The sequence below is a fragment of the Castor canadensis genome, chromosome 13 (genome assembly GCF_047511655.1).
Source record: "Castor canadensis chromosome 13, mCasCan1.hap1v2, whole genome shotgun sequence".
NCBI lineage: Eukaryota > Metazoa > Chordata > Mammalia > Rodentia > Castoridae > Castor > Castor canadensis.
The window spans coordinates 122,212,213-122,239,893 of NC_133398.1; the positions used below are offsets into that span (position 1 = coordinate 122,212,213).

The following is a 27,681-nucleotide window of genomic DNA, read 5'->3' on the forward strand; positions in this document are numbered from 1 at the left end:
CAAGGTGGGGGCTGAGGCTTGGACTTCCACTCCTGCTGCTCTTAGGGGCATCCTTTCCAACGTTTTCATTGCATTCGTTCTGAATTTCGTCCACAACACATGGGTGCATTCTGTTTGTAAAGTAGTCTCTACGCTTATGCATGTGTACTACAAATGTTCAGTGCAGGAAGTGAAGACTTTCTAGTTCCTGACATCCTCCCGGTCCTGTCAGCTCCTTGTGGAGGGCACCACAGGAAGGTGATGGGATTTGGGACTTTTTCTGATGAAGTCCACGTTTTGTGAGGTGATGGGCGCATAGAAAAACAGACACTACCCATGAAGCTCTGGGTTTGGAGGTGACAGCTGGACAGCATTGGCCACCCAAAGCTTCTACTTCATGACTCCTTCTGGTCAGCTAGTGAGCATTTGGGGCTGAGGAAGCCTGCACGGCTGACTTGCCTTCCCCACCTATAACATGGGCACAAGCTGTCCCGCTTCCACTTCCCCCAACATCACACCCACAACACACATAGGTACACACCACACCTACCCCACATCCCCATACCACACTCCCGTACATAAACGCACACACGCCCACGCGTACGCGCTCAGGCACAGCTTCTCAAGAAAAAGCACATTTCACACTCCAGCCTCCCTATGCATGAATATCCACACACCACAAAAGGGGGGGATCCCCTAAAGTCGAGGTATTTAGAGATCCCTGATACTTCAGGACCCTTTAAACAGTCCGCTAGGAATGGTGGGTAGGCAGTTGTGTCAAGAAAAATAAGTAGATTTCCCTGCTAGGAAAGCTCCCTCCCTCAGCCCAGAGCCCCAGGGACTCCGGCTGCTCCCCCAGACCACCAGCTCCCAGGCTCTCCACCAGCCTAGCGCCTGCCATGTTGCCATGGAGACCAGTCTGCTGCATCCCAGGCTGAGCCCCGCCCCTCCTCGCCCGCTCTCCACGTGCTGCTTTGTCAGGGCTCAGTGTGCGTCTGCAGCTGTGGCCAGCAGAAGACAAGGGGGCTGCTGGGGAAGCAGGACCACCCCGAAGGACCCCAACCAACTTCAGTCCTGGGCTGACTGGTGCTTGGAAGCACAGTTTAGCCCTTGGCATCCCTGAAGAGACCCCAGGCATCCTGTACCCTTGTGCCCCACTGGGGACTCTTCCAGAAGCTGTCCCCAGACTGGAGCTCATGCCAGCCTCCAAGTTTGCCCACTCTGGGCTGAGGGGAGCCATGGGATCTGCTAGTTTGTTTTTAAACTGATTTTCGTCCCCAAGCGTCGCCAGGAAGTCGGTGAGTACGCTGGATTCCCGGGGCTTTGGGATCCTGTGGGAGTCACTCTCCCCACCCTCTGTTGATTGTCCTGGGTGGAGGGCAAGGTAGGGGAGCTGGCAGGACCCTTTCAAAAAGAGGAGGATGGCTGCCCTGTGTGTAATTTGAAGAGAGGTTTTAATCAGCCTACTGCCCCCTCCTAAGCCTGCCCGAGTGAAGCCAGTCTGGTCCGAGACCACTGTGGCTGTCCTTGCTGTGGTCTGGGGTCCTTGGCTTCAGAACAGTATGAATTTATTGAACAATAGGTACTAGGTTAGATGCTGTGGTGAGACCTGATTTCATTCTAGATTTCTCCATTCCCACCTCTCTTCCCATTTTTCTTTAAATGTACAGAAAGGGGAAATAGTGTCTTTAAAAATATATATCAGTGCCTGTGAAGTTCTTATGTCAGTAGAATCCCATGTCAGATGCTGGGATTGTCACTTTTTCTTTAGTGTTAGTGTTGTGCGCAATATCTCTCCTGTGTCACCTCTTGTTTTTTTGTTTTTTTTTTTTTTCACCTCTTGTAAGAGAGAAAATAAACCAGGGTGAAAAGAAGCATTTCAGAAGTATTTTGACGTTGTTGTAGAGGAAGTTTGAGGTTCATTAAAGAAATTGACTCTGGATGAAGGTGGTGGGTGAGAACTTTCTAGAAAGTCTATGAAGTTTTTGGCCCCCTTCGCGGTTTGTGCCTTGGGTTCCTGGGCACTCCAAGTTGTCCCTGGCTCTCTGGAGGTATATTTCTTAATTAGGACACTAGAAGGTTGTCATTTTCCAGAATGTCTGAGAATACAGGCATCGTTGCCTAGAGTCAGTTGGAAGTGAAAAGAATGATGTGTGTGTTTCTCTGTGTACATGTGCACATGTGTGGACAGGACTCGTTTTGTACAGTAAGAGAGCAAACCACAGCCCCAGTGAGATTGTCACAGAAAAGTTAAATGTTTCTCGGCAGCAGTGAACTCTGGCTGCTCTCTGGTCATGGCCGGTGGCTCTTCCTTCCCTGGCCGTGTGCTGGGGCAGGTGGTGGTCCACTGCAGAGCAGCTGGCTTTGGGGCCTGAAGGCCAGGGTCCTTGCCATGGCAGGTGGCTGCCTCCCAGTTTGTCTGCTCCACGGTCAGACTGTGTCTCAAGGGTACTTCCTCATCCTCAGGCTTTGGGACTCAGACACCATAGGGCAGAGCTTGGGCTGTGGTCAGATGCCTCAGTTTCCTTATTTGCAAAATGTAGGCTCATCCCTTGGGACCTTGGTGAGGCTCCTGGATGACTCCAGTCTTCTTCAAGCCCACTGTGGGTCTGGGTCTGTTCTGGGTGTTTTGGAGACTGGGTCACACATGGTCTAGGGACCAGAGTAGAACATGATCAGTATGGGGACTACAAACCAGTGCCTGAGTTTCTCCAACTGTATATGGGGTCAAGTGTCACCACTGGCAGGCAGCTTTCTGTGGGGTGGAGGAGCTAAGGGTGGATTTGTGCCATGTATGACCAGCAGCAGGAATCTCTTGTCCACAGCTATGTCTGATGAGCCCCTCCAGCCCCGGGGGCAGATCAGGCACATCTGTGTCCCCTTCCTAAGCTCAGTGCCATCTCAGTCTTGCAGTTTCAGGTCAGTGCTGGACACTTCCATGTTCTCTGGAGCATCCCAAGGAGGGGGCAGCCTGGGATCTGTGTGAGAATCCTCAGATTGGAATAGGTTTGGGCTGGGGGCTCAGCTCAGCAATCCCACATTTGCCTGGGCCACCATGAGTGCATCTGAGGCCTGGCATGCAACTCTTTGGCCAAAGGTACTACAAGAGGTGCCAGTCTCATGCACAGAGATGTGCCCAGGAAGACAGGAGAGACTGATATGACCCTATCCTTACCAGACCCATCCCTGGGGTGCCTTGTTACTGTCCTACGTGTGCTACTAAAGAGTATGGTCACCTGCCCTACCATAGCCTGCCAAGGACCTTTTACTGCCCCTGCTCCAGAGGAGTCATGTGCCCACCACAGGGGCTCAGCTAACCAACTAGCCAATAACCAACCAGCTAACCAACTAACTAATCAACTTCCTTCTTTCCTCCCTCTCTCTCTCAGGACATGCTGTGGCCATCCTGAGGTGCCCCAGTTCTGTCCTTTCTAGTTATCCTCTCCCCTCAAGTCTCCCAGCTCAGCATTGGGTCCTGTACACGCACACATACTGTTGAATTCTAAGTAATTTTAGGTCTGGCAGTTGTGGCCAGGGACTGAATATCCAAGGGTGGATCCAAGTGATGGCAAAAATACTACCTGGCAGGGTTCGATGTCTCAACTGGTCATCACAAGCATAGACAGGACCAATCCATCTCTCTGGACTTCGGAGTGTTCCTGGCGACGCTGTGCAGCTGCTGGGTAACAATACTGGAATTATCCTCTATTCAGGGCCTGATGGAGGGGGGGGCGTGGCCACCCCTTTAATGCCTTAGTTTTTATGTATCACTCTGCATTTACACATCGATAATTTTTTTCTTACAGCATAAAGAAAAAAAATTAAACAGCACAAGGCACAGCCCTCGCAAAAGGTTAGATACATCAGAGCTTTTTGTTGAAAATAAGAGGAAACAATTACCTCCACTTCTGGCTCAAATGTCATCCTAGCCAACTGGCAGAGCCACCCTGTAATTCCGCCCCCTGTCTGGGAAGCTCTCAAAATGTCATTTCATCTGAATGTTGAAGCTGGGATTGCCTCTCCAAGTTTAGCGCCAAAGGCTCCTTATGTTAAGATGACTAAATCATCAAATATTTTTTAAACAAATTTTTTAATGAAGAAGTAAAACAAGGGATAGTTAACACAAGGGCTGATTAATCAGCTACTCCCTGTTCCCCAAATTTCATAGGCATTTCCCCAGAGAGTCTCCCAATGACCTGATGTCCTGTGTTGGAGTGAAGTGGCTCACCCAAGGTCACTCAGTTTGGCTGAAGTCACACACAAGAAGTCCTCACAGGTTTCAGATCTGGGCTTTTGCACCTTCCAGCTGCCTGACCAGAAGAGAAGGCCAGCAAATGTAAAAGTAGTGTCAAAGTTTAGAAAACACCGACTATCTGAATCAAATGTAATTTCAGGTTAATGCAACCTCAAAAACTTTTCGCAAAAACTGTTTCCAAAAAGCAAAAATGACACTCAGTGTCCCTTCTTTCTTGGTTTCTTGACCACATTTTTCCTTAGAGAGATTTAGGCCAGCTAAGTAGAAATTAAAATTTCCATACGTAAACAGACATGGAGACAGCTGGCTTTCATTGTGCAGGAGCTCGGGATTGAGAATCTTGGATGTGTAATGAGAAGCTTGTATTCTCTTATTTTAAACAGATTGGCATTTCTCCCGATTACGAATACTGTAAGTGCTGTTGGTATAAATTTGTATGTTATTAAGAAACATCGAGAAGAAAATGAAAATTCCAGGAAGTTCACACCACCCAAAGGCAGCCAGTCCATGCAGCCTCTGGGGAGCTGTTGTTTTCCTAGGTCTAGTCTATCATTAGGTGGAATTTCGGTAGGATTTGGCTTGGGGCCTGAAGGATGACAAAGGTGCCCCCTGTCCAAGCCTGTTGGAAATAACTCCTGTGGTCTCCACCCCATGCCTGTCCTGCTGGGCTGATATTTCTCTTGTCTTGACAAAAAGAAGAGACTAACTTGAACATGTGGGCCAGTCTTTGGAATCTGAAGGGTTCCAGGAAGGATGTGGTACCTGTGGCCCTAAGTCCCCCAAAATAGGTGGGAGAATGCAGAAGCAGCTGGACTCTGACCACCATGCCTCTGTGGCTGGAGTGACTAGCTGTGACCCTAACGAAGGCCATCTTGCTCAGGAAGAGTGGCCTTTTTCTATGGGAACTGCCTTCGGAGCCTGCTGTCTGTTCCTCTGTATCTAATAGCTGCTCAGCACAGGGTTGGTGACTGACTAAGGGAAGGGATTTGACTTCCCTTAACCTCAGTTGCAGATTCTTCCCTAGGGAGTGGACTCAGCTCCCAGGGTCTCTCTCATGGAAAGTGGGTAGTTTTCCTTTGTTAATGGGTGTTTTCCCACCTGTTCCCTCCAGCCTGGCCTCTGTGGTTCCACGCAGGTGAAACTGCCTTTATAGCTCCTTGACTGTCCCAGATGAGCCTGGGCTAGGAGCCTGGCAGCTGTCATATCATTGCTGGCTTTCCAGCAATGATGGTGGGGCTGGACAAAGCAGAAGCCTCACTAGAGCTGCCCCATCCTCCCTTCAGTGAGCTACTTGAAGGAGGATGAACACACCCCTGAGGGCCATTCATGGAGTCATGCAGGGTCCCTGAAATTAGACAGCACAGTGGGAGGGGCTACACAAGAGCACAGCTAGCAGGGTATGGCAATCACTGGGCCACCGCTGGGGTCCTTTTTAGATGATGTCACCTTCAGATGGAGGCACTACTTCCTCCCACTCACCCCCATTCAGGGACAAACGGACCCTTGGCATCAATTCTATTTTCAAGCCACACACATTCCTTCCTCTCTCTTTTTGTCCCTCACCTGCTATGAATCCTGGCTTTTTGGATCCTCACACCTGGCCTGCCACTGCATTGTCAGTGCTCATCTTGACTTTCTCAGGCCAGTTCTGGACCCTTTGGCTGCCTGAGCCTGGCACCCAGTCCTGGTGGTATCCACCAGCCTCGGGGCTCAGGGATGTCAGCAGAGGGGACAGCTATAGTGTATAGTGGTGGCAGGTGCTGTCCTTAGCCTGGGTTGGAAACATCTGAATAGTCCAGGGCTGTCTCCTCAGGGGACCTGGCCTCTCAGGGAGCAGAAGCTAAGATGTCAGGGCCGGGCACTTGTAGCACAGTGACGGCAATTCCGACAATGGTTGGGATCCTTTGAGTACCTGTCATAGGCCAGACCCTCATTCCTCACAACCCTGACACATGTGTCCCGTGTTCTCTCCATTTTATGGAGAAAGAATTGAGACTCCGAGATGCTCTGCTATGTACTTGAAGTCACCAACTGTGAGCAGGGTTTGAGCCCTTTGAGATCCTGGCTACCTCATCCCTGACACTGCAAGGTGCAGTAGCTCTGCGTCCTCAGATGGGTGAGGGTGGAACCTGGGAATGAGAGCTTTAGCTTCCTAGAGGGGGACAAACCAGTGTGTCATGAGCTGGATCCCTAAGTGGGCACACAATGGCCCACACTGTATATTTGTCAACACATGCTCCATCATTGTGTCATTCTGCCAGTGTTCCCGGGCTAAAAGGCACAATACCTGGGAGGTGAAAACGGTGTCTTCTTGCAGCCTTGCATCCGCTCACCCCTCCCCACACACAAAAAAACCTGGTAAATCTGGTTGTTGAGTGTGAGAGCAAGGCCCCATTTCCAGCTGGAGTGCAGTCATTTGGGACCACTCAGAGCAATCCTCTGCTTTACATTCCTTCAGGGAAGTCACCAACCATCCCATTAACAGGTCTCTTGGTTGCCTTCTGAGCTGTAGCTTGAGTTTATTTGTCACACACTTCATGACATTTGCCCAGTGCCAGGCCCTGCCACAGGTGCTTCAAGGATGGTTGCTCACCAGACTCCCTTATGCCTCTGCATCTTGCTCCCTTCTGACAACAAGGACACCAAAACCCTGAGTAATTGCTTGAGAATAAGAATTTAGAATGGGTTACGAAGGCATTACCAAAATGGAGTCAGATGTGGCAATCTAAGCTTCTTAGGACCCCTCTAGGTTGGAATTTATTCCCTAAAACTAAGATGTAGCTTTCCCCGTGGATCTGGTTGGGGGAGGGAGGTCCTGCACCCTGATGGAGGACTCCTCATAGGCCAGATCACCTGGGGTCTCTGTTGAGGTCCCCTGGGGACACCTTGAAATAATCCGTTTGTGATGGGTCCTTTATTTTTTTAATCTATCTGTGGCCATTTCACTGTTTCCACCCGTGAAGTTCTGAGGAAGACCGATAGGGCTTCAGGCCTACCGACCCTGCCGACTCCTTCTCCCTGAAGTCCTCTCCTGTCCCAGGTCTATTCAGAGGACGTCATCGAGGCAGAGATGGAATGGTGGTTGTGATAAGTCCTCACCCAGAGTGCTCAGGGGCCTCACCCAGCAGCCTGTTAAGGTTTAACCCAGCCAGGGCTTCTGTGGCTGAGGCTCAGGATTGCATTTTTGAGGTTACCTCCGCCACCCTGCAAAGGAGGCCCCTCAGAAGCAGCAGGCCAAGCTCCTCTCACCCTGTGTAATGATCCGGAAATGCAAATACGCCATGATTATGTGACCCATATTGCGACAATTAGAAGAAGGAAGTTGTTTTGCTGCTGCACGAAGCTCAGCCCAGGAGGAGACACACACTTGCTTGGGGGCAACGGCCGGTGAGTGGGGCCTGGCTCCTGGGAGCCTCACTGAGCTCCAAGATTCTATCTGGTATTGTGAGAGTGACTCTGGGGTGGTGGTGGCACTTGGAACGAAGCAGGAGCCCTTTGAAGGAGACGGGTGTTTTCAAGGCAGGAAATGCTCCGTGAGGTGAGCAGGGTCTTGTTTTGCCCTGTTGTCTTGCTGTGGGGCTCCTCTGGCTTAACTGGTAAAAAGTCAGACATTATGGGCATTGAATAGCAAGTGGGAGGAAACCTTGGTAAACTTCAGAGTGCGGCCAGTGCTTGCTGGGGTGTGTGTGTGTGTAGGGGTGCTGCTCAGACTCACACGATGGATGGATAGGATAGACAGTGGGTGACTCCTGTGACCCCAGGGAAGCCCAGGAGGGGCATGGGTCCAAGGCTGACCCCATGCAGGGGTGACCCCACAAAAGGCACCTCAGGCAATGGGGTACAGCCCAGTGTAGGGCAGGGATGAAGCCACCTTAGAAGGCTGGTAGCCTGAGGGCAGGCAGAGTCACAGCAGCAGTGGTGGTACAACCTGATGTCACTTTAATTGTGTACATTGTGCAAGAGGGATGGCGATGAGGCCTGAGAGGCCAGGCATGCTCCAGGAGTTGGGCTCTGTGACCTGTGTGATTTGTTATGTGGACAACCAGCCCATTTCCATTTGTCCTGGGTTTGATCAGTGCAGTGGGGAATGAGTAGCTATAAGGAGAAAGAAAGGAGGGCCTGGGCTTCCTGAGACCCTGCTGTAGGAAAGAAGCCAGGTGTGGCAGGAGGCAGGGGGAGATGTAGAGCCCAGCGCTGTGACTCTGAGTACCTCCTCAGACTGTCTTCATTTCCCTGTCTACAAAGCGGGATCGGAGTTGTACCAGAGTCACTGAGGTTCAACACCAGCACAGCTCATCAGCTATTCAGATTTGTCCTCCCCAATGCCCAGAATATTCTTTGCCAGCCATTCTTTACAAGAAAGGAAACTGAGGCACAGAGCATTCTGCCAGCTTGCCCTGAGCTTCCCAGCCTGTGAGTCAACTGGCTGGGTCCGCATACAAATTTCTGAGCGGACAACTTGCACAGTGGCTGGGGGTGGGGTGGGGCCAGCTCTGGTGAACAGGGAGGAAGTGGTTTGTCTCAGCTGGGCTTTTGCAGGCGGTTAGAGGCTCGAGTTCCGCTCCTGGGGTGGGAGGCTGACCCCTGGGTACCAGGGACCTGGGAACCACACTGGAGTATGAGCTCTATACACCAAGGCCCCGATTGTGTTCTGTGAGGTTAAAGCTGAGATGACCTTGTCCTGGGAGGTCTCCCTGATGTGCGATGCCTAAGGTTATGCCTGGCTCTGCTGCTCTGGGCTCCTGAGGGTAGCCCATGGGCTACAAGAGTGACTTAGATCTTGGATACATGTGCTGGGAGTTCCCACTGCACCCTCCCTACCTGCCCCAGGTGGGTCCATCGTGATTCCCCATTTACGGATGGGAAAACTGAGGCTCCGTGGTTAAAAGGCATGGGTAAAGGGTCAACTGAAATATTGGATAGATGTAAAACTCAGATGACTGGATTTGTGGAATGTTTCGGAGGTTCAGAGACAAGCGTGTGCTGAAAACAATGAACAAAGGCAGAAGAAAGCACAAACCGGTCACTGCAGATGGCCTGTCCCTGCCTGTCCCTGGACAGGGTGACTGGCAGCAGGCAGGAACCAAGCCAGCCCAGGAAGGAAACAAGAGACGAGGGGGCCTTCATTCACCACCGACATTGAGCGCTAGATCCTCGAGGCTGCAGATATTTATGGGTCCTGGTAGAGGACAAGGGGCCAGTGTCTGGTAGAGGAGACAGGGTCAGTGCCTGCAATGGGGGGAGGGGGGCCTGTGTAAGCAGTGAGGAGTGGGGAGGGGGTAACAACATGATGGTCTAGGGACAAGCTGACTGTCACCTAGGGCATGCTCTGTGCCCATGCCACCTCCAGCCCTGCAGGTGAGGTAGATGCTTGGCCTCTCTGCCTCCTGCTCTTGCCGTTGGTATCCTGACTCAGGTGCTAGGACAGCCTCCTCCATGACCATCAGCAGGTCGCCCATGTGTGGCTTCTGGGTTCCACATATCGGCTTCCTTTCCACAACCCTTGAAACACCTAAACGGGACTCACCTTGCTGGCTGGGCCTCTGACTGCCAGCTGCAATGGGGTCCATCTTGGCCTATCATTCTCGGTCCTCTTTCCCTGACACTCTGTGCTCCCCGCCTGTGCAGCTGCAACCCACATGGCCTAATCTGCTTATTCTCTGTGCCTTCCTGCCCTTCCTGCTGACTTCCATGCTGTTCCCTCTGTCTGAGCTCCACTGGACACACAGGTCCTGTGAGGTGGGTGTCTTGATCACTCAGGTCCTCAGAGGTGGGGTGGCCTGGTCACTAAGGTCCCGTGAAGTGGGGTGGGCTAGTCACTCAGGTCCTGAGAAGCTTAGTGCTTGAGGCTTGGTGAGGTGAACTTGCCATCTGGACCTCCTGTCTGGTCACCATCAGGTTGACGTGATGAAAGACGATGTGATGCGCTCTACCCTGTGAGGACTGCCTTGAGGTGGGATCAACCTTCCATGATCTCAGTTCAGGTTTTATATTTTTAAAGTTTGGACTCAGTCAAAGCACTCTTTTTTTTTTTTTTTTTTCGGTACTGGAGGTTTAAACTCAGGGCCTCATGCTTGCTAGGCAGACTCTATCACTTGAGCTATGCCCCCAGCTCTTTTTTGCTTTAGTTATTATTTAGTTAGTTTTTTGGCAGCACTGGTGTTTGAACTCAGAGCCTTTGACTTGCTAGGCAGGCACTCTTATTGCTTCAGCCATTCCACCAGCCCTTTTTTTTGTGATGGATGTGTTCCTTCCCCCCACCCCAGATAGTGTCTCACAAACTGTTTGCCTGGGGCTGCCTTTGAACTGCAATCCTCCTGATCTCTGCCTCCTGAATAGGTAGGATTACAGGTGTGAGTCACTGGCGCCAGTTTTTCGCTTTAGTTATTTTTTAGGGTCTCTTGTTTTTGCCTGGGGCTGGCCCTGGACCACAGTCCTCTTACCTATGCCTCCCACACAGCTAGGTGACAGACATGCACCACCACACCTGGCTCAAAGCACATTTTTTTAAAAAAATTGTTGTACTGGGGGTACTCTGTGACAATTATGAAAAGTTTTTACAATATATCATAGTTGAATTCACCCCTTCCATCATTCTCCTTTATTCTCCCCCCATTCCTGCAATAGTTTCAGTAGGTCTCATTTTTCCATTTTCATACATGAGTACGTAATATTCCCACTTCATTCACCCTCCTACACCCTTTCCTTATGTCCTCCCCCCTCCCACTGGTACCAACCTCCCAGAAAGGACCTGTTTTGCCTTCCTGGTCTCCATTTTTTAAAAAAGAGATTTTTTTGCTTGTTTAAAATAGCTGTACAGGGAGTTTCCTTGTGACATTTCCATGTATATATGCATTATAACCTGAATTGGTTCTTCCTCTCTATTTTTCTCCTTTCTATCTTAGTCCCCTTCTTATGATGATTTCAACAGGTTTAAAAATTCTGTATTCATTCTTGTATAGAAAGTGCACCAAACATGTTCACCTTCTAACTTCCTTCTTTTATCCTTCCTCTCCTGTTAGTGACCTCCCCTTAGTGTGGCCTGTTCTTAATATTTCTTTTGTTCATTGGCCTATAGTCCACATATGAGAGAGGACATGTGGCCTTTGAGCTGTTGATGATGCTCTCTAGTTCTCCAGTGCCATCCATCTGCCTGTGAATGACAGAATTTCATTCTTCTTTGTGGCTGAATAAAATTCTGTTGTCTATAAATACCATATTTTCTTAATCCATTTGTCAGCAGTGGGGCATCTTGACTGTTTTCGTAGCTAAAGCACATTTTTGCTTGTTTATGTGAAAGTACACGTTAGAAGTGATATAGAAATTTCTTGAAATACTGACTCAAACTTGTTCATCTATTTATTCACCCAAAACACCTACTGAGTCCTGTGTGTCTGGCTAAGGGTCACGTGAAGAAGATGAGTTTCCTCTTGTGTAAAGTACATCTTAATGGGGAGAGGATGGAAAGGGCAGAGCAGTGGGGAAGGAGAAGCTCCTCCATCCTCATCCCCCAGGTGAGAAGAGGATGGAGGGATAGAGGAAATAGGAGGGCAGGAAGGAGGGACATGTAGGGTGGGTGGGGTGTCTTCTCTAGGGAAGGCCTGTCTGGGAGCAGAGAGCTAGATGAGGCAGGGAGTGAGCAGTGCAGCTCTCTGAAGAGGGAAAGGGCTTGCAAAGGCCTGGAGGTGGCTCCTAGAAGGAAGTCAAGCAGAGGGAGAGGTCAGAGTGGACAGTGATGTGGAGAATCTCAGTCAGATCGGAGGCTCTCAGGAGGTTCTCACTTATTTGTCTTGTTTGGTTACTTTTTTTTTTTTCATTTTACAAAGGAAACTGTCAAGCATAACCAAAAGTAGAGAGAATTCTGTAATGAACATAGGGTGCTCATGGGGAAGGCAGCCTGAAATCCGAAAAGAATGGAATTCAGGATCCCTCGTACCCTAGGAAGGGGCGGGAAGATCTTAGGTGCTGGGTATAAAATTGTTTTCTCCCAATACTTCATTATGACTTTCAAGTGCCCAGCCATGTTCAAATAATTTTGTAATGAGCACTTGTGTACCCACTTCTGAAACTGTACCTGTTGTCACATGTCTATGCAGGGAGGAAGTCTTATTTATTTGTGTATTTATTCATTCATTCATTCATTTTTTACTTATTTATTGGCAGAACTGGGAGTGGATACCTTGAGTCACTCCACCAGCCTTTTTTTGTGATGGGTTTTTTTTCAAGATAGGGTCTCATGACCTATTTGCTTGGGCTGGCTTTGGCAGTACTGGGGTTTGAACTCAGGGCCTCATGCTTGCTAGGCAGGTGCTCTACCACTTGAGCCATGCTGCCAGGGCTTTTTTGCTTTGGTTATTTTTGATATGATAGGGTCTTGCTTTATATTCCAGGCTAGCCTGAACTGCCACCCTGCTATTTATGCTTCCGAGTATAGCTAGGATAACAAACACACACCACCACACCCATTCGTTGGGTGAGATGAATTTTTTTGCCCTGGCTAGCCTGGAACCATGATCCTCCCAATCCCTGTCTCCCTAGTAGCTAGGATTGCAGGCTTGAGCACCATGCCCAGTGAGTCTATTTTATTTTAAAGGTTGAATTTTATTTTTTCCCCGTGGATTTTGTGAATGACAACGAATAGTGATGTTTCATTCGTGGCTGGAACGTTTGTGTTTTTGTGGCTTCTGGATGAAATACATGAATACAGAAAAGAAGTATAAAATGTAAATAATCTAGAAAAATTGAAGACTGAAAATAAAAGCTAGGAAGTAAAGAAAATATGCAGTAAACGTGTAAGTAAACCCTTTAAAATGGTCCCAGTGTTTGGTTCCAGACAGGGCAATCCTGTGTGAGAGATGACTCTGTCCATGACCTCTGACCCTCATGCATTCCTAGGCTTGCTACCTGTGAGTTTCTGCCAATCCAACGTGGGCAAAAATCATTATTACTCTGCTTATCACTTAATTTTATTTGTCATGTCATAGCTGAGTCTCTGCTTGTGACTGTGGCCTGAAGGAGCTTTGTGTAGCAGTAACCTGTAATGAATGTGGTATCCTCCTGTGTTGTCTACTTTTTGTTGTTGTTGTTGTTGTTGTTGTTGTTGTTGTTTGGTGGGACTGGGGTTTGAACTCAGAGCTTCAAGATTGCAAAATAGGCACCCTACTGCTTGAACCACACCTCCAGCCCCATTTTGCTCTGGTTCTTTTGGAGATGGAGTCTTATGAACTACTTGCCTGGTCTGGCCTCAAACCATGATCCTCCTGATCTCAGCCTCCCAAGTAGCCAGGATTACAGGTGTGAGCCATTGGTGCCCCACACTGTGTCTGCCTGTATGGTCTCTGAAAATGTATGAAGTGGCCATTCTGGGAGTGTAATTGTTGTGTGTTGCTTTTGACTTGGGAATCTTTACAGGCCTATCTTTATGTCTCTTTTATGGACAAGGAGACAGAGGCTGGGGGAAGCTGAGTTTGTCCCTGGTTATCCAGCCAGTAAGGGGCCAACAATTGCTATATTGCCTTCAAGATGGACACACAGAGGTCTACCGCGCCATGTTCAGTCTGTGGAGGGATGGGCTGTTAGGTCCCAGAGATCCCAGGGGATGGCCCTGGGGTCAGAGCAGGGGACAGGCGCAGGCAGGCCCTCCTGTGAAGCTGAGTTTGCCTGGAGCCTCTGTTTATCTTGACTGACCAACCTGGGCAGTCAGAGGCTCTATTCCTCCTCCTTTCCTTCCTCCAGGTTTGTGGTCTGGTGGTGTCAGGAATGAAAAATTGTTCCTACAGTTTCCCATAATCATTTACTGAGCTGCTAATAATACCAGGGCTGACAGGATAGTGCTCTGTACTTTGCCATCTGCACACTATCCCCAGGCTCCTCCCCAGGTGACAGGCCTGGAGGCTGCACAGCTGGGCCTTGACCTTGTAGGAGGGACCTGGGGAAGGAAGGCAGTGGCACAGGGATCGGGGCTGTATGCAGAGACCTCAGGAAAGGGCTGGTGGACACCCCCAACATGGCATTGTCCTCTAAGCCATGTGCCTCCAGATGGGTGTGTGTGGAGAAAAAGCCTTTCCCTGGGGCTGGACACAGTGGTGAGTAAGTTGAGGGCTTTGATTTGCTGCTATCGCAGTGTAAATTCATAGAGATTTTTTTCATTTCCTCAATAGAAACTCTGAACCCACTGGGTGTGGTGGTGCATGCCAATAATCCCAGCACTCAGGAGGTGAAGGCAGGAGGATCATGAGTTTGAGACCAGCCTGAGCTACACAAAGAGACCCTGTCTCAAAAAAAAAGTTTAAACAAAGAAAGACTCTGTCCCTATTAAACACTAACGTCCCACTCCCAGTTCCTCCAGGCCCAGGCAGCCACCCTTCTATTTTCTGTCTCTATGAATTTGACTACTTTGGAGAGTTCAATAAGTGAAATAATACAGTTTTCCCTTTTGTGCCTGGCTTATTTCACTCAGCCTAATGTCCTCAAGGGTCACCCATGTCAGTGTGTGTCAGAATTGCCTTCCTTTTTAAGGCTGAATAGTATTCTATTGTATGGATAGACCGTATTTCACTTATCCATTTGTCTTAGTTTCCTGATGCTATAATACATGAGATAAATTAACTTATAAGGAAGAAAGGCTTATTTTGTCTCATGACTTCAGAGGTCTCAGTCCATGGTCACTTAGCCCTGTTGCTTTGGGACTGGTGACACAGTACATCAGGGCAAAAACATATGGCAAAAGAAGCCTGCTCTTGGTGACCAGGGAGCAAAGAGAAGCAGGAAGGGGCCAGGGTGTCACTATTCCTTTCAAGGCCATGCCCCCAGTGACCCAAAAGCCTCCCTCCTAAAGGTTCCACCTCTTCCCAGTAGTACCACCTTGAGGATGAAACCTTTAACACTTGGGCCTTCAGGGGCCCAGCCTCCCCAGAGGCCCATTTTATATCCACCCTGCCGTAGACTCACTGTTTTAAACAGTTCAAATAAATTTTGAAGGTGATAGTGTGAGCTGGATTTGCAAGGTGACCACACAGAGAGACACAGTGGTAATTATTTCCTTTCCTCCCCACTCAGCTTTCCCTGTTCTGCTCTGAGATCTCACTGAACCAATCCCAAGGTATGAGGCACCCTACCGTGTGCACCATCACCACCACTCAAACAGCTGACAGAGCATTTCCCAGGCTGAGGCTCCCAGGTGAGCGCTCAGTGCTTCTGGGAGCCTCTGGGTCAAGAAGTGACATCAATTTGACCGACTGTTGGTCATCCCAACTGGGCATGACCAGGGCATCCTGGGTCATGCTCACTGCAGATATGGCCTTGGTAGGTTTTGTATACAAAGCCATGAAGGTAAACAAAGGAGAAGCCAAGCAGAGACCAGTAGCAGCTATGGCCTACAGACACTCTGTCGTTATCATTCAAATATAGAAGTAATACCTGTTTTAATGTTCCTGTCTTCTTTTTCCAGCATCACTGTCAGTTATGGTCAGTTCTTGCTTCTTGCCCTGGCTGGCCTGGAACCTCGACCCTCCTACCTGTGCCTCTATGTAAGTGAGGTTACGGATGTGCCTGCCCAGGCCCAGCTTTTTGTTGAGATGGGGTCTTGCTAACTTTTTGCCCAGGCTGGCCTTGAATCTCAATTCTCCTGATTTCTTCCTCCTGAGTAGCTGGGATTACAGGCGTGAGTCACCTTGTCTAGCCTGGCCAGTGCTGGATTTTTCTGTATCTTTAAGTACTTTTGTGTTTTCTTCAGGAATGTAGTTAAGTTGTGGTCAGTTTGGCCTTCCTGTTAAGATTTGTTAGGTGGAATGATGGATCCAATGTCCCTGGAACCTGGGTTTCTCAGCTTGCATGGTGGGAACAGACACAACCTTGTCCTATGTGAGCATCGAGGATGCTCGCTTTGGTCCTCTCAAGTGGTCCTTTCTCCAGCCTCATTTTCTTTTCTCACATCAGTGAGCTCTCTGGACTCTTTCTCTGTGCAGCTCTCTCCTCTCCAGGGCTCTGTCCTTGGTCTCCCAGACGTCTAGCTCTGTCTTTTCAAATTGGTGATCCCCAGATCTTGCCTTTCCTGATTCTTGGTCCAGGAACGGTGTCTCTACAGTAAACTGGGCAGACAGGAAGGCTCACCCCATTGTTCCCATTCCTCAAGCATCATGAGGCTTTGCTGTCTAGCACACAGTGTCTTGCAAACTGTTGTTTACTGGTGTACAGTGTCTTCAGGTAAGAATAAATCTGGTCTCTGTCCCTCCATCCTGACCCAAAGTATAATTTCTGCAAGGAGGGTGCCAGATGGCTGTCTCCTGAACAACCATGGCTGAGAGCAGCTCAAATTCCCCCATGTGTCTTCACTGTGTGTCGTGTCTGACTTCTGGAAACTTGAGTTTATCTCTCAAACTATGAGAAGAATGCAGCAAAACATGTATTTTCTGTTTAGAAATCTTAATATTTCTGCCATTAAGCTTGTTAAGAATGTGGCAATAGCCAATGATTAATGTCTATCTGAAGTGACTTTTGGAGTCACTTAAAGACAGGTCCATTTAAAGGTAGTTCTGCCTCAGGAAGGTAAGTGCTCAGGAGCCTGTGTGGGTCAGAGGATCTCTGCCCAGGGGACACCACTGGACTGACCCTGCACCAGGTCTATGCTGTGCTCTGCTGAGAGGTGGGGCAGCTGGGTGCACCTGGGGGACAGACAGCTCTGGGGGGGGGCGAGGGGGGTTGTGTATGTGTGTGTGTGTATGTGTGAGAGAGAGAGAGAGAGAGAGAAAGAGAGAGAGAAGGGAGTCTACCGTGTGTGTGTGTGTGTGTGTGTGTGTGTGTGTGTGAAAGAGAGGGAAGGAGGGAGAGAGAGAGAAAGGGAGTCTACTGTGTGTGTTTGTGTGTGTGAGTGAGAGAGAAAGAAAGAGAGAGAAGGGAGTACTTGTGTGTGTGTGTGTGTGTGTGTATGATTCAGGTGATGATGTCCACGGTGTCCTGGGTGCTGCCTGGACATTGGAGATGACCCTTTCTTCATGGCTGTGGGGGCTATCTGCTGGTGCTACCTAGCCTTTTTGGGCCAGGTGTGCCACCCTGGAAGTTGAGGATAGGCTGTGTTGTGTCCTGCATGTGCCCTATAGGGGCCTGTGCCCTGGCTGGGGTTTGCTACCCTGAGTGGAGGCCTGAGCTACCCTCCTCTAACCCCTTCCATTAGAACCAGGGCCTTGGTTGAGGGTGGGGGAGAGGGAGGGGGAGGAGTGGGTGGTAAGGGAGGGGGTGGGGGCAGGGGGGAGAAATGAACCAAGCCTTGTATGCACATATAAATAATAAAAGAAAAATGAAAAAAAAAAAAAAAAGAACCAGGGCCTTGGGCTGCTCCAAACACCATTCTCCTCTACTTTTTTTTTTTCTGTCTCAGTGTCTTCCTAAATGGCACCACTATAAATTAGCCAGACAAGAGATTGCCAAGGAATCCCTTTAATCTTTGCCGATAATCCCAGAGCCCAGCAGGAAGTGACTGTCTACTGTTAGCACCCTTGCAGGAGAGAGTGACGACATCAGGTAAGTCACTGACACCTGTATCTTCCACTATATTTTGGGGTCAAAAAGATGATTTCGAGGTGGGGAGGGCAGCAGGAGGAGAGAAGTGGCCCAAACAATGTATACACATGTAAGTAAATGTAAAAATGATAAAATAAGAAGATAAAAGATGATTTCAGGAACTGTCAATCTCCCTCTGGTTGGGAGAGTTGCTGGTGAATCCCTTGTGCCCTAAGTGGCAGAGAGAGGCTGGCATGCAAGTGTGCGGTGGCTCCAGTGCGGGGACACTGGCCTTACTTTCTGGGAGTATCACAGGTGCAAGAAGCACCACAGATCCAAAAGTGTGTTATAAATGGAAGCCAGCTCTTGCTGGCTATTGCCATCATTTTGTGCATATATTTTGAATTTATTGAGCAGAAAATATCCTCACAGTAGGAACTTCATACCATTACCATGGAATTACTTTCTATATAGAAAAAAACTTACTTTTAAATTAAAACCTTCTCCATTTGCCATTCTCTCAAGCCTGTCTGGACAGGCCCCAGCCGAAGCCCATCAGGGTGTTGATATTTTGAAGCTGGCCCCAGCCAACCTCTGAGAGGCCAACTTTCTCTGGGGGCCATATTGAACTGGGTCCATTCCCCCCTCTCTCCGCCCACAGGAAGTCTCTGACCAGCCTCCCACAGAGCCCAGTGAGTTCAACTTTGAGGATGGAATTGGGTGAGGGGTCCTCTGTCCCCACAGAAGCCATCACCCCTGTAGGGGTGCCCAGTGCTGGGCCTGGCAGCTCCTCCATGGGGAAACTTCGAGCACTCCCCATCGGGCCTGATGTCCACCGAGGGGGTCCTAGTATCTGCGCTGCAGCAGGCGACAGCCCTCTGGGGGAGCCCAGCAGTGGCATGAAGCTCCCCAACAGAGACAGCGGGATTGACAGCCCATCCTCCAGTGTGGCCGGTGAGAACTTCCCCTGTGAGGAAGGCAGTGGGGTCTCCCCAGGCCCTGCCATGCTGGGACCACACCCCAAAACAGCAGTAGACAGCCAGGCCTCACAGGACACTCCCCAGGAGGAGGCCGACAGTGACATGGGTGAGGAGACCGTTCCTGAGAATACCTCCTCAAGGACTGACGAGGACATCAGCCCAACCCAGGTAGGCCTCTCCTTCCACCATTCCACCCTCGGCAGCCACAGCTCTCCTGGGAGGGGTTTGTGGTGGGTGACACAGGAATGGAGCACTTGCTCCACACAAGGGGAGACTCCTGGGATAGGGTCCACTGAACAGTGACTTTAATCCTGACTCTCAGTTTCCCTGTGTGAATAACGGGCACATCCCCCATCCCAGGAAGGGATGATGGTCACTCAGTCTTATTGGTAGTGTTGACTACAGCTACCCTTCTTGGAGTGCTTGCTGTGAGCCTTGTAGAACCCCTGTGATGAAAGCAGCATGAGTGTCACCCATTTTCTAAATGGGTGACACTGAGGCCTAGAGAGCATGGTGTATCCCCAGGATCATCCATAGGGCAGGGCCCAGGTCAGGTGCTCTGTGCTCCTAAAGACATGGGCAAGCTGCCAGGTGACCAGGTCTCAGAGGTAGTTTCCTGGGTAGGGTCTGTGGTAATCTCAGGGGATAGCCAGTGGCTGGATTGCTGTAAGTCAGCTTTGCAGAGGGAAGGTTAGGCTCTGCTTTAATATAAATGCTATTATTCAGGCCTAGCCAGTTAACAGATTAGGATATGACTGCTATTGAAAGCATAGTTTGATGCTCACAGTTCCCAACAGGAAGCACCAGGGCCAGTCAGAAGGCAAGAGGAAGGAGAGGGAGCTGTAGGTGGGAGCCTTGTTGTGAACCTTGCTGTGGTTTGCCCAGGGAAGAACAGGTGAGGCAGGGCAAGCAGGCTCAGGATTGCTAGGTTGAGTAATTTCCACAGGTTCTGGGATAGAGGGCATTTCCTGGCCCTGGGGTGATGAAGACAGGTGGATGGTGGCTGAGAGTGTAAGAACCTCAAAGAGGAGATAGAGGTGTGTGTAAGGTTGGGGTTGGTTGCTTTGCATTTGAAAGGTGTGGTCAAGGCACATCCTTTATTACTTCTAGGAATTGGCCAAATTAGACTTAAACATTTAATATCTTGAGTGTCTGTGGTAGGTCTATATGGGGCGAAGCATTGAAGGTATTAGGGACACCGCTAGTTCCTGTATCCATTCAAGGTTATGCATGGGGGAGCCTGGGAGCAAGATCTCTTTTACAAATAGAGAAATCAAGGCACAGAGCAGCTGAATTATGTGGCTGGTGTTAAGACATCCCATGCCTAACCCTTTCCTTTCTCCCCGGTCCTTTGTGGAGGTCTGTAGGACTTGGTAGGAACACTGCTGGTTTGGAGCGCCTGGAGAGGGATGTTGCTCCATCTGGTGACAAGCAACCATTTTCATGACAGGGCCTTCTTGCACCTTCTCTGCAGACAGTGTTATACCCCATGTGCAACAGTAGGACCTATAGGAACAGCAAGAATGACAAGGCAGCTCAGGAGTCACATGCGGCCAAATCAGAAAGAAACTGCACTCCAGGAGTCAGTGAGGCTTTGCTGATTTGGTTCATTGCTCCTGACAATATTTTTGTTTTTTGGGTTTTTTTGGTTTTTGGGGGGGGGCTCTTGTGGGTTTTCTATATTTATGAGATCATGTCTTCTGTGTATTGAGTTAATTTTACTTCTTCCTTTCCAATTTGGATGCTTTGTTTTTTCTTTTTCTTATCTAATTGCTCTGTCTAGAACTTCCAGTACTACATGGATTACAGTTGGCAAAAGTAGGCATCTTTGTCTTACTCCTGATCTTGGAGGAAAAGCTTTTAGTCTTCTATCATTGAATTTGCTGTGGGATTTCCATATATGGCCTTTATTATGTTAAGGTTTTTCCCTTCTATTCCCAGTTTGTTGAGTGTTTTTTATTTTATCTTATTTTATGTTTTTAAATCTCAAAATGGTGTTCAGTCTTGTTAAATGCTTCTTCTGCATCCATTGAGATGATTCTCACGGCCAGTGAGCAGGTCTCTTGACCTGACTGAGAGCGACTGGGGATTGAGAAAAAAGACATAAAGACAGACATAGAGAAAAGCTTGGGACCGGGTGGGTCCAGCACTCCTGATGAGAGATGCCGGCGACCCCCTCTGCATACAAATGCATTTATTTATACAGCAAGTGTGGGAAAGCGGGGTGAAGGGCAGGTCGACTTCTTATGGGTCCAGTCGTGCAGACGGCAGGAACAGAGCAGCTGTGGTGTGTTGTTATTTAGTACAGACTATCCTGACTTTGTCAACATGCCATTTTCCCTGACAGGCAGCCTTGCTGAACCTTGCCTCCCCTGGCTGGGTCCCTGCCTACCAGCCAAGAGGCCCTTGACAGAGCTGCGCTCATGCCAAGTTCTACTTCCACTGCCTCAGTCTCCCTATTTGCAAGGCAGCCTTGCTGAACCTTGCTCACCTCCTTTGGCTGGGGCCTTGCCTTCTCAGCACAAAGGACCTTGACATGGCCTCACTCATGTCAAAGTTTCTTCTCAGTCTATTTAGTTACTGGTCTCCCACAGATGGTCATAGAGTGTTCTTTCTGTAATGTGGTGTATTACATCAATTGATTTTCTGTATGTTAAGCCTTAATTATATTCCAGGAATACATTAAACTTGGTCATGGTATATTTCCTTTTCATTTGCTGTTAATTTGGTTTCTTAGCATTTTGTTGAGAAATTGGGCATCAATATTCATCTAGGATATTGGCATATGGTTTTCTTTTTCTTGTAGTGTCTTTGTATGGTGTTGGCATCAGAAAGAGCTTGAAAGTCTTCCCCTTCTCTTCAATTTGGAAGTCTTCCCCTTCTCTTCAATTTTTTGGGAAGAGTTTCAGGAAGATTGTCGTAACTTCTTTTTTAAGTGTTTGGTAGAATTTACCAGTGAAGCCATTTGACTCTGGACTTGACTTTATTGGGAAGTTTTTTATTACTAATCCAGTGTCCTTACTCATTATTGATCTTCTTAGAGTTTCTGTTTCTTCATGATTTTGTCTTTATAGGCTGCATGTTTTTAAGCATTTTTTTTCTGGGTTATACAATTTTTTGGCATGTAATTGTTTATAGTATGCTCTTACAACCTTCTTATTTCTGTGGCATGAATTGTAATGTCCCCACTTTCATTTCTGATTTCAGTTATTTGAGTCTCCTTTCTTTTCTCCAAGTTAATATAGCTAAAATTTGTCAATTTTTTAATCTTTTTTTTTTTTTGGAAAAAAACAACAACTCTGAGTTTGGTTAGTTTTTTTTCTTTTGTTTTTCCATTCTGTATTTCATTTATCTCTGTTCTGATCTTTCTACTTCCTTCCTTCTTCTAGCCTGGGCTTAGCTTACTCTTCTATTTCTAGCTTCCCGGTGTGTAAAGTGAGGTGGGTTGATTCAAGATATTTTCTTTTTTTCTGAAACCAGAGCCTTGTGCATGCTAGGCAAGCGCTCTACCACTGAGCTATGCTCCGAGACCTTTTTTTTTTTTCATTTTTCTTTTATCATTCATATGTGCATACAAGACTTCGTTCATTTCTCCCCCCTGTCCCCACCCCTCCCTTACCACCCACTCCACCCCCTCCCTCTCCCCACCCCCCCAATACCCAGCAGAAACTATTTTGCCCTTATCTCTAATTTTGTTGTAGAGAGAGTATCAGCAATAATAGGAAGGGACAAGGGTTTTTGCTGGTTGAGATAAGGATAGCTATACAGGGCTTTGACTCACATTGATTTCCTGTGCGTGGGTGTTACCTTCTAGGTTAATTCTTTTTGATCTAACCTTTTCTCGAGTACCTGTTCCCCTTTTCCTATTGGCCTCAGTTGCTTTAAGGTATCTGCTTTAGTTTCTCTGCGTTAAGGGCAACAAATGCTAGCTAGTTTTTTAGGTGTCTTACCTATCCTCACCCCTCCCTTGTGTGCTCTCGCTTTTATCATGTGCTCAAAGTCCAATCCCCTTGTTGTGTTTGCCCTTGATCTAATGTCCACATATGAGGGAGAACATACGATTTTTGGTCTTTTGGGCCAGGCTAACCTCACTCAGAATGATGTTCTCCAATTCCATCCATTTACCAGCGAATGATAACATTTCGTTCTTCTTCATGGCTGCATAAAATTCCATTGTGTATAGACACCACATTTTCTTAATCCATTCGTCAGTGCTGGGGCATCTTGGCTGTTTCCATAACTTGGCTATTGTGAATAGTGCCTCAATAAACATGGATGTGCAGGTGCCTCTGGAGTAACAGTCTTGTGGGTATATCCCCAAGAGTGGTATTGCTGGATCAAATGGTAGATCGATGTCTAGCTTTTTAAGCAGCCTCCAAATTTTTTTCCAGAGTGGTTGTACTAGTCTACATTCCCACCAACAGTGTAAGAGGGTTCCTTTTTCCCCGCATCCTCGCCAACACCTGTTGGTGGTGGTGTTGCTGATGATGGCTATTCTAACAGGGGTGAGGTGGAATCTTAGCGTGGTTTTAATTTGCATTTCCTTTATTGCTAGAGATGGTGAGCATTTTTTCATGTGTTTTCTGGCCATTTGAATTTCTTCTTTTGAGAAAGTTCTGTTTAGTTCACGTGCCCATTTCTTTATTGGTTCATTAGTTTTGGGAGAATTTAGTTTTTTAAGTTCCCTGTATATTCTGGTTATCAGTCCTTTGTCTGATGTATAGTTGGCAAATATTTTCTCCCACTCTGTGGGTGTTCTCTTCAGTTTAGAGACCATTTCTTTTGATGACCAGAAGCTTTTTAGTTTTATGAGGTCCCATTTATCTATGCTATCTCTTAGTTGCTGTGCTGCTGGGGTTTCATTGAGAAAGTTCTTACCTATACCTACCAACTCCAGAGTATTTCCTACTCTTTCTTGTATCAACTTAAGAGTTTGGGGTCTGATATTAAGATCCTTGATCCATTTTGAGTTAATCTTGGTATAGGGTGATATACATGGATCTAGTTTCAGTTTTTTGCAGACTGCTAACCAGTTTTCCCAGCAGTTTTTGTTGAAGAGGCTGCTATTTCTCCATCGTATATTTTTAGCTCCTTTGTCAAAGATAAGTTGCTTATAGTTGTGTGGCTTCATATCTGAGTCCTCTATTCTGTTCCACTGGTCTTCATGTCTGTTTTTGTGCCAGTACCATGCTGTTTTTATTGTTATTGCTTTGTAATATAGTTTGAAGTCAGGTATTGTGATACCTCCTGCATTGTTCTTTTGACTGAGTATTGCCTTGGCTCTTCGTGGCCTCTTGTGTTTCCATATAAATTTAACGGTAGATTTTTCAATCTCCTTAATGAATGTCATTGGAATTTTGATGGGCATTGCATTAAACATGTAGATTACTTTTGGGAGTATCGACATTTTTACTATGTTGATTCTACCAATCCATGAGCATGGGAGATCTCTCCACTTTCTAGAGTCTTCCTCAATCTCTTTCTTCAGAAGTGTATAGTTTTCCTTGTAGAGGTCTTTCACATCTTTTGTTAGGTTTACACCTAGGTATTTGATTTTTTTTGAGGCTATTGTAAATGGAATTGTTTTCATACATTCTTTTTCCGTTTGCTCATTGTTAGTGTATAGAAATGCTAATGATTTTTCTATGTTGATTTTATATCCTGCTACCTTGCTATAGCTATTGATGATGTCTAGAAGCTTCTGAGTAGAGTTTTTTGGGTCTTTAAGGTATAGGATCATGTTGTCTGCAAATAGGGATATTTTGACAGTTACTTTACCTATTTGTATTCCTTTTATTCCTTCTTCTTGCCTAATTGCTCTGGCTAGGAATTGCAGTACTGTGTTGAATAGGAGTGGAGATAGTGGGCATCCTTGTCTGGTTCCTGATTTTAAAGGGAATGGTTTCAGTTTTTCTCCGTTAAGTATAATGCTGGCTGTAGGTTTGTCATATATAGCTTTTATAATGTTGAGGAACTTTCCTTGTATTCCTAGTTTTCTTAGAGCTTTTATCATGAAATGGTGTTGGAACTTATCAAAGGCTTTTTCTGCATCTATTGAGATGATCAAGTGGTTTTTGTCTTTGCTTCTGTTAATGTGGTTTATTACGTTTATTGATTTTCATATGTTGAACCACCCCTGCATCCCTGGGATGAAGCCTACTTGGTCGTGGTGAATAATCTTTTTGATGTGTTGCTGAATTCGATTTGCCATTATTTTGTTGAGGATTTTTGCATCAATGTTCATTAAGGAGATTGTCCTATAGTTCTCCTTTTTGGAGGTGTCTTTGCCTGGTTTTGGGATAAGTGTAATACTGGCTTCATAAAATGTGTTTGGCAGTTTTCCTTCCATTTCTATTTCATGGAACAGTTTAAGAAGGGTTGGTATCAGTTCTTCTTTAAAGGCCGAGACCTTCTTTTTGAATGTGCTACCTATACCTATACCTATTTATACCTATACATCTCCTTCATAGCATGGCTTTTGCTGCTAACTATGTCATGGTTCCATTTAGTGTTTAACCTATTTCTAATTTTCCTTCCTTGTGATTTCTTCTTTTACCCGTTAGTTATTTAAAACCATATGAGTTAATTTGCACATATCTGTGGCTTTTCATTGTGTTAATGTTCTCTAGTTTTATTTTGTTATGACTGGAAAAGATATTTCGTAGCATGTCAGTCTTCTTGAATTTGTTACGACTTGTTTTATGCCCAGATGTCTCTGTCCTGAAGAATGTTCCATGTGCACCTGAGAAGAATGTATGTTGTGTTGTTATTGGGTGGAGTAGCTTGCATTGTTTGTTAGGCACCATTGTATATAGTGGCGATCAAGGCTTCTGTTTTCTTATTGATCTCCTATCTGGTTGTTTTATTCATTATTGAAAGCAGAGTATTGAAGTTTCCAACTATTAATTTATTGCTATCTATTTCCCTCTTCAATTCTGCCAAAGTTTGCTTCATGTATTTAGGAGCTTGGAGGTTTGGTACATAAGTACTTATAATTGTTATATCTTCTTGGTGACCTTTACACTTGTCATCATGTAGTGTCCTTATTGCTTCTTGTAACAGTTTTGATTTAAAGCTTATTTCGTGGCCACTACTGCCTTTTGGTTATCATTGCATGGATTGTCTCCCATCCTTTTAACTTTTAGCCTCTGTGTGTCCTTATATGTGAAGTGAGTCTCTTGTGAATTACATATTTGGATGTTGGTTTTGGTTTGTTTTTGTTTTTGAACCCAAGGCTCATGCATTCTAGGCAAGCACTCTGAGATACACCACCCAGCTCTGAATAATGTTGTTTATAATTCATTCAGTCAACCTGTATCTTTCTTTTTCTGGGGAAGTTTAATATATTTACATTTAAAGTAATTAGTGATGGGGAAGGACATATGATTTCCCTTTAAAAAATTGCCTTCTATTTGTCTTATAGCTTTTTGCTCTCTTACTGCCTTTTTTTGTAGTGATATGTTTTGATTCCCTTCTCATTTCCTTTTATATATATATATATATAATGGATGCTTTATTTGTAGTTAACTAGTACATAAACATCTTAAAATTATAACATTTGCTTTTAAGCTGAAAACCATTTCAATCATACTATTCCTTTATATGTTTACCTCCCCCTCCCTGCTCTGTTATTGATAGTGTGAATTCATCTTTGTTTATTATATATGATCACATTTAAAGTTTCTTTTATGGCTTTGTAATTTAAATTCTATGCATCAGAATTGCAAGACTATAGATTTATATTTGTCTATGTATTTACCTTTACTAGAAAATCTTCTATTGTCATGCACTTCTGTATATGTCATCTTTTCATTTCCACTCCCTGCATCATTTTTCGTAGAGTGGGTCTCATGGTAATGAGCTACCTCAGCTTTTGTTTATCTAGTAAAGACTTACTTTCTTCTCCACCTTTTAAGGATAGTGTAGCCTGATACTGTATTCTTGGTTTTCTTGGTTTACAGTGTTTTTTTGTTTTTTTTTTTTTTTACCACTTTGAATATATGATCCCATTCCACCTGGCCTGCAAAGTTTTCCCTGAGATTTCTTCTGGCAATCTTATTGAAGGCCCCTGGTATAAGACAAATTGCTTTTGTCTTGTTGCTTTCAAGATTGTCTTTGTCTTAGACAAGATGTCTAAACATTTTGATTATAATGTTCCTGGTGTAGTTCTCCCTTGACTTATTCCAGTTGGAGTTCTTTGAGCCTCTTACATTTGCATGTCCTCAGATTTGGAAAGTTTTCAGCCATGTTTCTTCAAATAAATTCACTGCCCCCTTTTCTCTTTTATTCTTTGTGTCTCACATGCAAATAATGAGACCAAACAATGAGGATATCTGAGGGTATCCTGTAAGTCCCTCAGGGTCTCTTTGCTTTCCTTCATTCTTTTTTATTTTTGTTCTTCTGACTCCATGATCTTAAGTGACCTCTCTTCAAGTTTGCTATTTCTTTCTTCTTCCTGATCAAGTCTGCTGAATTTCTCAGGTGTTGTATTTTTTTTCAGCCCGCAAGATGTCTACTTCAATTTTTCATAGTTTTTTTTTTTAATCTATTTGTCAATAGTGTCATATTGTTCGTGCATCATTTCCTGGTTTGGTGTAGTTTTCTATCTGTGCTTATTTTTAGCTCTTTGAGCATCTTTATTACAAACATGTAGATTTTTATTTTACAGTACAAGAGTTTGAACTCGGGGCCTACACCTTGAGCCACTCCACCATCCCTTTTTTTTCCAAGATAAGGTCTGGCAAACTATTTGCCCAGGCTGGCTTCAAACCATGACTCTCCTGATCTCTGCCTTCTGAGTAGCTGGAATTACAGCCATGAGCTGGTGCCTGGCTACAAATATCTAGATTTTTTTCTTTCTTTTTCTTTGGTGGTACTAGGGTTTGAACTCAGGGCCTTGTAACTTTCTCTTACCCTTAGCCCCTTTGGCATCTGCTGGCAGAACTGAAGCACTAATGTGTTGCTAGCCTT

General features: G+C 46.4%; 1 protein-coding gene and 1 non-coding gene across 6 annotated transcripts in view; one reads left to right on the forward strand and one right to left on the reverse strand.

Moving 5' to 3' along the window:
- The first annotated feature begins 972 nt into the window (after positions 1–972).
- Positions 973–27,681, forward strand: part of Fgd3 (FYVE, RhoGEF and PH domain containing 3) — a 53,613-nt gene continuing 26,904 nt past the window's right edge. The window contains exons 1-3 of one of the 5 annotated variants that reach the window (XM_074052506.1): positions 973–1,277; positions 17,610–17,752; positions 18,393–18,879. In XM_074052506.1, the coding sequence (XP_073908607.1) occupies positions 18,442–18,879 (438 nt within the window). In that variant the 5' untranslated portion in view covers positions 973–1,277; positions 17,610–17,752; positions 18,393–18,441. The other 4 variants (XM_074052504.1, XM_074052505.1, XM_074052508.1 and 1 more) reach the window with 4 other exon arrangements.
- Trnaa-agc (transfer RNA alanine (anticodon AGC)) lies at positions 12,496–12,568 on the reverse strand. The gene has a single exon. It is a non-coding gene; the product is annotated as a tRNA-Ala (tRNA).